Source organism: Pteropus alecto, unplaced genomic scaffold (genome assembly GCF_000325575.1).
Source record: "Pteropus alecto unplaced genomic scaffold, ASM32557v1 scaffold220, whole genome shotgun sequence".
NCBI classification, from domain to species: domain Eukaryota; kingdom Metazoa; phylum Chordata; class Mammalia; order Chiroptera; family Pteropodidae; genus Pteropus; species Pteropus alecto.
Window position 1 is genome coordinate 520294 of NW_006430043.1, and position 11703 is coordinate 531996.

At 38.6% G+C, this 11703-nt stretch overlaps 1 protein-coding gene and 1 pseudogene across 2 annotated transcripts in view; both read right to left on the reverse strand.

The window, feature by feature from the left end:
- Window positions 1–3965, reverse strand: part of COPZ1 (coatomer protein complex subunit zeta 1) — an 18326-nt gene extending 14361 nt beyond the window's left edge. For both annotated transcript variants that reach the window (XM_006904490.3, XM_025044974.1), the window contains exon 1: window positions 3878–3965. In XM_006904490.3, the coding sequence (XP_006904552.1) occupies window positions 3878–3895 (18 nt within the window). In that variant the 5' untranslated portion in view covers window positions 3896–3965. The remainder of the gene's footprint in view (window positions 1–3877) is intronic.
- Window positions 3966–4274: 309 nt separating this feature from the next.
- Window positions 4275–4390, reverse strand: LOC112478481 (annotated as a pseudogene).
- Window positions 4391–11703: the final 7313 nt, after the last annotated feature.

The following is an 11703-nucleotide window of genomic DNA, read 5'->3' on the forward strand; positions in this document are numbered from 1 at the left end:
CCCAACACTGTGAAGGAGAGGGAAAAAAATATATATAAATATGTCGAAAATCTATAACGAGGTCTTCTTGGAGGGCAAGACATGGGGAGAGTTAGAAGCAGCGTCAATTGCTCTTTGGGGGTTTTAGTTCAAGCCGAGGTCTGCTTCCAGCAATCAACCATTAAAACAAGCCGGCCAGAGTAACAGCACAGTTTATTCTGATCATTTAATTTGAAGTGTCAATAAATTAAACTTCAATCAATTAAACTAGGTGTGCAATAACCCAGATGGACACCCCGACACCAACATAATCACAATAAAAATTTTTATGGCTGCCAGGGACCTCATCGGGGGCAGCACTGGCACTGCTCGCGCCCTAGCTGAGAAATATATCTCCACAGTGCAGGAACGAGGAGATTGCTTCTCCTAACGAAATGGAGGGGCCAGGCACCACCAAGGACGCAGCTGGGAGAGGGGCACAGGGGACTGCCAGGAATGAGATGGGAGTGCTTCAGGGGCTTAATGTAATTGATACCTTTGCCCAGAGCAGGAGGAGGGGGCATTTAGGCCAAGTACCTCTACTGTTAGTGCCAAAAGAATTTAACAAAAGCCCCATTAAGATGATTCAGGAAGCAAAGGCCACAGAGCAATATCAACCTTTGAGTCATTGATGTATTCTGCATAGTTTCCTCCTCCATATATACACATACATTTGTGCATTTTAAATGCCCTGATTTTTAAATGAGGCTTAGAATTCAAGATTTGGTCATTGTTTTAGAATAAAAATGTTATTAAAGGAAGAGAAAGGATACAAATAAGTCTAGTCCTTAAAGCACTGGAAAAACACTCTGACAGAGAATCAAAAAAGGATTAGGAAAAATGAAATCTAAGAGGAAAGATTTAAGGATCTAGATTGCTAGAGTAATTCAGTTTTGAGAAAAAAGGTAAAGGGGGATTAGGGAGGAAGAGGATAAGTCATAATCTTAAAGATTCCATAGGTAATTAATGGAGAATGGTGACCTGCAGAGATCCCTCTCCATTCACAAGAAAGGAATAACCAGCAGAAAACAGTAGGAGAGGAAAAGCTGAGTCCAAAGATGCAGGTTGGGAGCATTATTATTAAACACTGGTAACAGAAGGAAATAAAAGGGTCTCCTTCCTTAGAGACTACAAGGAGATCTTAGAAATATTAGACAAATGTGCTTGAAAGCTAGGGATGGATTACTTAATTCAAGAAAGAAATGTGACCCACTGTAAAGTACCTAAATGAAGGGAAGCTATTGGTATTTAGAAATACCCACAGTCAGATCAAATTCTGATTGATGGTTCTTCTTGACCCCCTGCTAGCTTACCCTTCCCTTCTTCTCAATATTCTATGGCTGTATGTCTTGTAGTGGTGAGGATCGAAGAATATGCTTTGATTAGCTTTTCCCAGAGGTCCAGCCAAACCAGGAAATAAATTTGAAATGAAGAAGCCTAAAGAAACTTTAGAAGGTGTCTCCCTTTCTAAGGAGTGGCTTGTTAAATACTATCCAGGTACAGTAAACTCTTTAGTTCAGTAGAGAGCTAAGAGAAGATCCAGGGATTCTGCATACTTTTCATAATGAAGATGGTGACTTAAGAATCAGGAGATACTGCTAAGTAGACAGAGGGGAAGAGATCAAAAGGAGCAATGAGGAAGGGTGATTCTGAATCAGATGGATATGCTCACTTCAGCAGTACATGTACTGAATCAGATGGAGCTAAATTTTGTGGCCCAGTATGTGAGGGTAGTGAGAAGAGAAAGAAAAACTTAGGAAATACCACCTGTTCTCAACTAGGGTTCCTCATCTGAACCAATGAATTCAGAAAATCATGTAAGTGACTATTTTCTCACTCCTCCCAAGGATGGTACAAAAATAGTGCCATTGTGGATACAAAAGGAAAAAGATGATTCATTACACATAATGAATGCCTTAGGTCATTAGAGCTTAATTTTCTCCTGGAACTCCAGTTAAAAGGGATGGAATGGAGAGAAAAGTATATAAATTCTTAATTGAGAGCCCCAAATATATTGAAATTGTAAAGAAAAAAATGTTGGAAAGAGCTGACACAGAGGAAAGAAAATACTACTTTAATATTCTTAGAACTCTGGAGACCAGCACACAAATTGTTACCTATTGGTACTTTGCCCCCAACAAAAGCTTTATATTTTATATAACTGATAGTCGAAAATACAATTTTGTACATTGAAGAGGTGGAAGCAGATGATGAGATAAGAGAGAGAGAGAGAATTGGTCTGGGATTAGGAATCAAAACCTAATTTAGTTTTGACATTGTATTTAGGAATCAAAACCTAATTTAGTTTTGACATTGTACTTCCTTGAGCAAGACCTTTTCCCTATACCTTGGTTTTCCCTAACCCCATTACATAGGTTCATCGTGACAAAGAATCAGCATGGTTTTTAAAGCAAAGTTCAGGGGTACCTGGCCAGGTTAGCAGGGATCTGTAAATGCAGCATCTTAGGTACAGATTAAAATGGGTATAAGAAAGAAGCACGTTGAAATACACTTTACTGAGGAAGCAGAGATGGAGAACTGAAGAAAAAATGTGAGAGACTTTCACATATAACACCTTCAACTGACCACTATATGCAGAACCCTTGATAAATGAGCTTCCCCAAGTAGCATCTCCCTCACTCCTTTACCTGTAAGCACATTCCTTTCTAAACAGATGTAGGAAGCAGTCTAAAAATTTCTAAAAACTTCCAAAGGATCCAATTACCTAGAACTTATCCCAGGCTGTTAACTAGTTAAGAATATTGTTTAACTGCTAGGTACAGAAAATCTTTTTAAAAACTACTCAGTTTTAAGCTTTCTAGCTAGACTTGACCAACCCATATGAGAAGGAATTAACCCTATCTTTGCCATTTTGAAAGAGGGGAACAGAAACTTGCCATCCTTTTTCACCCGATGAGGATCAGAATGTGTACATGTATTAGAGCTGAAGGAAAGAAAAACACAAGAAAGAGGCCTAGAGTTCAACTCAATTAAGGAAGGAGCTGAGAACTAAATTCCTATACACACATCTATGTTAATATCTCCAAACTGCAAAAACGCATTGAGGACTTTTGAGAGAAATGCTCTGGTCCAGTTCTAAAGAAGGAGTAATAATGTTTTACTTGTTTGAACAAGCAAAAAAGGATCATATGGACAAGGGAGCTAAAACACTCCGTTAACCACCAAAATTCTCACATAACCAGAGAGAGTTAGCATCCCAGATTCGACAGTAAGAATTTCTAAAGTTTAAACGGGTAGGAAAAAGAACAGAATAAGGAGTCTGATAAAATATTCCACAATCCATGGTAACTCTATCAGATATTCCAGAACTTTGATAGAATACTGATTCTTTATCATGACAAATCTATATAAAAGAGATTAATAGAAAACCAAGTAAAACGAAAAGTTTTTTGAAGAAATGTGACAGGGAATTATCAACGGAGTGTCAAAAGTGTGACAACTAACAGAGCCTGTGATGACAAACACCTGCACTCTAGTCTTAAAATTTGGGATGAGTTTGGAGGTTTGGGGAAACTCAAATCAGGTATCGCATACAATGCTCAGAATCGGGGTAACCTGAAGGAACCCAATCCTGTACGCTTATAATCCTATGCGTCCAAAGGAATCCACGTGCTCCTTTCAACTTTCCACCGACCCTTGTCCTTTCACAGGCAGAGCTCCCTACTCTGAAGTAAGGCTTTAGCTCTTGCACTAGGCCACACGTTATTCCAGGGGCTAACAGATCCTTCGATCCCCGAGGATTATCCAGAACTCCCCTTTCTATCGCCTCCCAGTCAAACTGAAGCCCGACTCCCGGCCCCTCTAGATACCGCAGCACCTCGGCTGCCCCAGCTCCTACCAAAATCAGCGCCTCCATCTTGCCCCGCAGCTGGTGCTGACGTGGAGCCGCAAAAGCAACGCTGCCTCTGATTGGTCCTACGTCCTTATTAGACTCCGCCCAGGATGGGGATTATTGGACTATCGGATGCCAGCTATTGTTCTATTGGCCAACCAGTGTGCTAGCTTGCTTAGCGGAAGCAGGGTGTCCAGCCAGAAGGTGCAGATATTTGATTGTCAGCCCAAACATTCAATAAAACACCAAAACCTCACCACTAAACGGGGCGGGAGGGTCAGTGGGGCGGGACTGTTTCCATGGGGAACAGAGGAAGCGAACATTAATTTTTAATTGGCAGAGTGGCGAGCACGTGATATCACCGGCCTGATTTAGCAAATTTATTTATTTATTTTTTTCACTCTTTCAGCACCTGGTCTTCCTAGGTGGTCTCCCATCCAAGTACTAAACAGGCCCGACCCTGCTTAGCTTCTGAGATCAGATGGGATGAGGCTTGTACAGGGTAGCATGGCGGTTGACTGATTTAGCAACTTTAATTGGTACTTCCTTTAGAGGGCGCTATGTCTCCTTAGCCCTTCACACTGACAGCTCTTGACGAAGTCCGACCCTACTCCTCACTAAAAGAGTTCGCATTAGGTCCCTGATATCCATGGTTGCTTTGGCAAACACTGCTAGCTAGTTCTTCCCTCAGACTTGCTCAGATCACTTCAGCATCCTCACAGAAAGTTTGCACAAATAGAATAAAGCCAAGGGATGCCCAAGATGTTACCTAGATAAACCAAAGTTGCCAGAAAGTTGATTGCTACAGTAACAATCTCCCCAAGGTGGGGTCCCCAGCTTTGTGCGACCCAAGGAAAGAGCCAGTGAGTTTCTAAAAGCAGATTTTCTTTGGCCGGACGTAAACTGGGATGTTAGTTTTGGAAATCAGAGAGGAGAGAGTAGGAAGGACAGAGGGGTAAAGGATCCAGGATAAGAAAGGGTATAGGGAGCAGGGTCTGCGGTTGTCCAGTAGGGACAAGCCGTTGCAAAACAAGAATAGAGAAGTTTACTGAATGCAGGGATTTCACAATAGGGAAGGGTTTTGATGAAGTTTAGCTTTCTCCTACCCATCTGTTCTTTGGTCTCTGATCTCCCCTGCTCCCACTCTCAGGTCAGGAACACCTTCTATTGCCTTATATTATTCCCAAAGGGATTTTATTTTTTCCATCTTTGACATTATGTCTCTAGGAGCTCTCCAAGAAGAGCATCTAAACCTACCCAGAGTTTTTCTAATAATTTCAGAGTAGAGTCAGAGGGTCTAAGAGAAAAGTGTAGAAGAATATAAAACATTTCATAAAAAATACAGCTAACATTGGCTATGAAGGAAGGCATATGATTTTCTGGTAAAATCCCAGGCAACAAGCCTCATATCCGAAAGAAGCAAATGATTTACCTTTATTCAGAATGGGGAGCTGTTCAAACATTTAGGGCTGTGCCTAGCATCACAAGGCTGTCCTTAGCTTGACAGCTTAATGATAATACTAACATTTATTGACTATTTACTATTGGCCAGGCACATGATAAATCTTTGAATACATTATTTGATATTTTTTAAAACCTTTATGAAGTAGATGAGAATGGTAGAGCTGGGAGCAATTAAATAATTACTTAAGGCCATATGAGTATTAATTGGGAGCCATACATTTGACCATAAGAGGTCTGGTTCTGAAACCATATTCTTAATCCACGATCCACTCCTCTGACTTGTGGTACAGCCTCTCTTTTATCCCAGTCCTACCTAAAGTATCGTACACCAGTGCCAGATGTTCTATAGGGACCATGAGGAGGAAAAATGTGTGATGTGGTTTGTTCAGGGGAAGGGGTTGGCTCCTCTTCCTTTGTGGAGTAACTGACAAATTTTAACAGTCAGACATTGTTCCAGAAGATGGAGAAGGTGGTTGATTCTTACCTTGTCAACCTGTGCAGTGTGGGGAAGAACTTTAACTGGATGAGAGACATTCGTTCTTGTCATGATTTTGCCTTAATAAGTGGGAGAATCCTGGCAAGTCTCAGACCAGAGCTTTCTAGAGCTCTATCTCCTTACCTAGCACTAAAGTTCTACGATCATCCATCCCTGTCCCTTTTGCTTCTGTCTCCCCTTCAACTGGAAAACCTTTAAAAACCAATCAAATGGAAAATGCATATGCTCCCCCAGCCATATATATATATATATATATACACATAATTGACCCTTGAACAAAATGAAGTTGAACTATATGGATCCACTTATATGTGTTTTTTTCCAATACATACTGTAAATGTATTTTCTTTATGATTCCTTAATAACATTTCTTTTCTTTAGCTTATTTATTGTAAGAATACAGTACTTAAAACATATAACAGGCTGTTAGTAATTAAGTTTTGGGGGAGTCAAAAGTTATATATGAGTTTTCAACTGCTTGGGGTGTTGGCACCCCTCACCTCAGTGTTGTGCAAGGGTCGACTGTGTATGTATATATGTATGTGTGGAGGAAAAGACTGGAAGGAAATACACCAAAATGTAACCAGTGGCTGTTTTAAAGTGCTAGGACTTTTTTCGATGTTTCCATATTTTCCAGGAGTTCTAAAATGTATGGGTACTATTTTATTGTATTTTATTTTTTACAGTAGAAAAGAAAAGTTTTATTAGAAGGGAAAGTACACTTCCAGACGTGGACGCAGGCCTGAGCAAGAGAAGCGTGGCTCAAAAGGTGGATACTATTTTTAAAAGAGAAAAATAAACTATTTTTTAAAGGAGAAAATCAACATCTCCTTACTTCCCTGATATCCCCAGGTGGAGTTGGACACTTCTTCCTTGCTGCCATCATCAACTCTGATTATAGCCATATTTTAACACTGCAATCTAACTCATCAGACTTGCCATCTGGGGCAGCCATTGTCCTATTCATTTTATTTTCTTAGTGCCTAATCCTCAAATGGTAAACACTCAAACAATATTTACTGAATAGAATGAATATTTTGGAAAAAGCAAGATACGAAGGCAAATGAGCAATGTCAAAGCACAGTTTAGGATTAAATGCCAAATAGGGAGCACAGATATTGAGAAGAAAGTGATCCCTATAGATTGGGGAGTCGAGGTCTAGGAGAAGAGAGGGCATTGAGTGGGGCCTTGATTCATTCATGCATTGAGGAAATGACTGGTAGAGTTTGGTATGAATAAAAGTATGGAGGCTGGGATGTGTAAGAAATCTTTTTCCTTTTTTTTTGAATTGTAAAATAAATAAACATGTTTTTATTTATTTTTATACATAACATAAAATTTACCTTGCATTCTGGTTGGGGAGCAGGAGCAGACAATAACCAAAGACATAAGTAAACCAAATAGGAGGTTAGGTGGTGATACGCATTATGTAGAAAATTAAAACTGAAAAGGAGACTGGAGACAATCTCACTATGTGTACAATTTGGAATGGTACTGTTCACATTGGAGAGAAGTGAAGGACAAGGAGAAAGTTCAATAGGGTGGTCAAGACTTTAAATAAGAGAACATTTAATAAAAGACCTGAAAGGAGAAGGGGAATGAACCATGAGGCTATCTGCAGGAAGAGCATTCCAGGCAAAGAGAACATAAGGAAAGTGTGGAAGAAAAGTATTAATATACATTACCCTAGAGGGTGAGATGGAAAGAGTAGATTATTAAGTAGTTTTTCTTTATATACGTTGGTTATTATGTGACTTTGTTAACAACAAGCATATATTTATCATTTTAACCTAGTAAAGAAAAAAATAAATATCAAAATGGGTATAAAGTTGTGAGGATTAAATGAGATAATATGTGTAAAAATATATGTAAACTGCTACATGCTCTATTATTATTTATATTTATCTTACAAATAAATAATTGGACACCATTTCAAGCAGATACATGAAGTTATAGAAGTATTTTTTTAATTGAAGCAAAATTCATATAACCAAAAATTAACCATTTTAAAGTGTACAATTTAGTGGCATTAAGTACATTCACACCACCACCTCTATTCAACCACCACCTCTATCTAGATCCAAAACTTTGTCATCACCCGCAAAGAAAACCTGGTACCCATACAATAGTCACTCCTAATTTCACTCTTCCTGCAGTCCCTGGCTACTACCAATTTGCTTTCTATCTCTATGGATATTTCAAATAAATGGTATCATGCCATTTTGCATCTGGCTTATTCCACTTAGCATAATAATTTCAAGGTGCATCCATTTTCAGCATGTATCATTAGTCCATGCCTTTTCATGGCCATATAATGTTCCATTGCCCAATATGCTCCATATTGTTTATCAGTTCAATTGATGGACATTTGGGTTGTTTCCACCTTCTGGCTACTGTGAATGGTGCTACTATAAACATTTGTGTAACAAATATTTGAATACTGATTTTCAAATTCTTTTGGTTGTATAACTTGGAGTAAACTTGCTAGGTCACATGTTAATTCTATGTTTAACTTTTTGAGAAACCATCAAACTATTTTCCACAGCAGCTATATCATTTTACATTCCAAGATATGAGAGTTCTAACTGTTCCACATCCTCACTAACACATTTTCCTTTTATTTTTTAAACGCCATCCTATTTGGTGTTAAGTGGTGTTTTATTGTGATTTTGATTTGAATTTCCCTAATGACTAATGATTTGAGGATCTTTTCATGTGCTCGTTGGCCATTTGCATATCTTCTTTGGAGAAATGTCCCCTCAAGTCCAATGTCCATTTTTTTAGTTGTGTTGTTTTCTTTTTGTTGTTGAGCTATAAGAATTTTTTTGTATATTCTGGACACTAGACCCTTATCAGATAGTTGAGTTCCAAGTATTTTCTATTTTGTAAGTTGTATAGAAGAAAATTCAATATGATTAATTTGACAACTGTTTGTTCAGAAATAATTGAAGAGGACATGAAAGGCAGAAAGACTCATTCAGAAGCCATTGCAACACAAAATGTAACAATAGGAAAATGCCCCCAAAAGATTGTGTACAAGTGAAATTAGGAAAAGTCAAAGTGTAATGAACGAGATCAGCCATAAGTAGAAAAAGCAAATGACCTGAAATAGTTTCAGGAAAGCATAATCCTATCAATATATCTAAAGCTCTACTAGCCTAATCACTTAAAGTAAAATGGTTGGAGCCATAACACAATCAAACTCTAACCTGATCAATTATAATAAAATGGCTGGAGTGAACATAAACAAAATAAATTGTATTAACTTGGCTTGAGCTGAAACCCAATCAGTTGAATTGTACCTTGTCTTCATAGAAGGGGAAGATAGTCTGCATAGAATTCCTCCTCTTCGACCAAAAAAATAAATAAATAAATAAGTCAATATTTCTCCAGTGACATTTAAGAAGGAGGATTCTCTGTTTGGCCAGCACAAGTGAACAATTGATATATTTATAAAAGGAGATGGATGCAGTTCTGTTAGATATTAAAACTATCTAACTAATACTATTTGTTCACTAAGCAACAATTATAATATTTGACTTCCAAAAGCATCAAATATTTGATCAGCCAATAGGATTGCATAGGCTACTGTAAGTTTTGTGTAGAACTACATAAGTCAACTATATAGCTTATATACCATGCTCTTTTAAGTTTGGTCAGCATAAGTGAGTTCTCCCAAGATGAATTGACCAAAACCAACTTCTGAGCATTTAAGCTCAAGTTTGGATCCTCTTAAGAAAAATTGCTGGATGTCAGAAACATGGCAGAGTGAGAGATGTCCTCAGATCTCTCGCCTTGAAACAACAATAAACTGAACATCTAAAACTCAACAAAAAATACCCATCTGGCACACAAGCACATCTGAGCGAGGGATCTGCGAATAAGAGCTACCACAGCCGCTCCCCTACCCTGCCCCCACTTTCTGTGACTTCTGACAACTCTAGGCTTACAGTTTCTTTGAATATATTAAATGATCAAGATTAAAAAGAAAAAGAAAAAAGAAAAATCCACAATGTTTCTATCTCTAGTCACTCTAACATCAACCCAAGCGTGAAACAAGCCTTATTTCATGTATCCTCAGAGAGATAGTGAAAGGAGGTTTTCGTTTTGTTTTTCCTTTTTAGGGTGGAACCAGAGACTCAGAAATGTGATTCAAGTTGCCTTGAGCCACATACGGTTCACCTAGATTATGTGCTAAGCATCTATATCCCAGCCCTGGGCTTGCTCTGCCTTTTGCCAAGCAATCATAGATTGTTTCTACTCCAGCCACCGCTGAATGGGACACAGCACAAACAGAAGTAATCACAGATAGCAGAGTGTCAGCAGCTACAGCTATTGGCCTGGAGATGTAGGTATATGCCCTCTCCACAAGACGACTAGTAAGGACACCTCAAGTCTTGGGTGCTCAGTGAGGTATTCGCTAATAATTAAGCAGGTCTTGGGGAGAAAATAGAAGAAGGTAGCATCTTTCTGACCCAGCAGCAGTCTGGCTATGTCTCTGAGGTGTAGGAAGTGTCTCACCAACAGACAACTATGATGAAACTTAAGACCACAAAGAGGAAGCTTCCTAGGGTTATATAGCCTCTGTTTTCATCCAAGGAAATGGATTGGAAGTTTTACCCAGATGAGCTCTTAAGAGTGCCACCTAGCAATTTAGCCCCACCTCTGAATTATCATTCTTCCTGAGAACTGAATCCACATAGCCAACAGTATAGAGAACAGCCTTGCTGTGGTATGAAATTGAATGTTAGCTATGCACTCAGAGGAATCTAATTTTTCTTATCTCTTCACAGAGCTGAGAGGGGATGGCCTTACTTAGGAACAGTGATATTTCTTTCATCTTGGTAAGGTAGAAGGCCAAGTACATGGGAATAGGTGCAAATAAACAGGTGAATTTGGTATTGGAAAAATAAGGCAGTCTCATCTAATGACATCTGTTTTATCAATGAGCAAGGTCATCTGCTGAGAGAGAAGTAGAAGGAGTGTTGAAAATCTTAGAAGAGAGATATGGGATAGTTATTGAGCAGAATAGAAAAGAGAATTTACCAGGGAAAAGTAGAATTATTTGACAATGTTGAGTTTGGGGAGCATAAATTTAAAAGTGATACTAATCAGCAAAATTCTGAGATTTTTCTCCATCAATATTTAGCTGCCTATATATAGATGCAGAGAAGCTGAATTGTTGAATTTAACTAGAATTGGGTTTTTTTTCCAAGAAAATTTAATGGAGAGAGAGGGGGGCAAGGAAATTAACAGTGTCTGCAATATGAAGGGGGTAGATGGATTATTTAAAAAGTAGAATTAAAATATAGTATGAATGGTGTAGAGGTCCTTAAGGAAGAAGCATGTTAGGATGAGAGGAAGGGTGAGAAATGTTAGGGTATGAGAAAGAAAGGCAGGGGAAGCGAGACGTCCCTAGTGAAGCATGTAGCTATATGGGGGTGGGGGAGGGCTGCTTGACAAACATCTGGGGATTGATAGTGGGGAGAGTTTTCATGCGCCATTTTTTTTTTTTTTTTTTTTTTGTAAAAAGGAAAACTCAGAAAGACTGAAAGAATACATTTTATATCTGAATTTTTACAAATAAAGATGGCTATTATAATGGGAAAAAAAAGAAAGGCAGAAGATGGGAAACAGAGAGTGAAATTTGGGACTTTTCAGAGGATTTTATCTGGACTGAATTTTTCCAGCTTTTTTTTTCTTGTCCAACCTTTGCTTTTCCTTTATTTCTTCTTTCCATCTCTCCTCCCACCAGAGAGAAAGAAGCAATGAAGTCTCTTTTCATCTCCTATCTGGGTGACTGAACTTTCTGGCTCTCTACCAATCCTCAATGTGGATCTCTGCCTCTCTTTTTCTGTCTCTTCATTCTGTA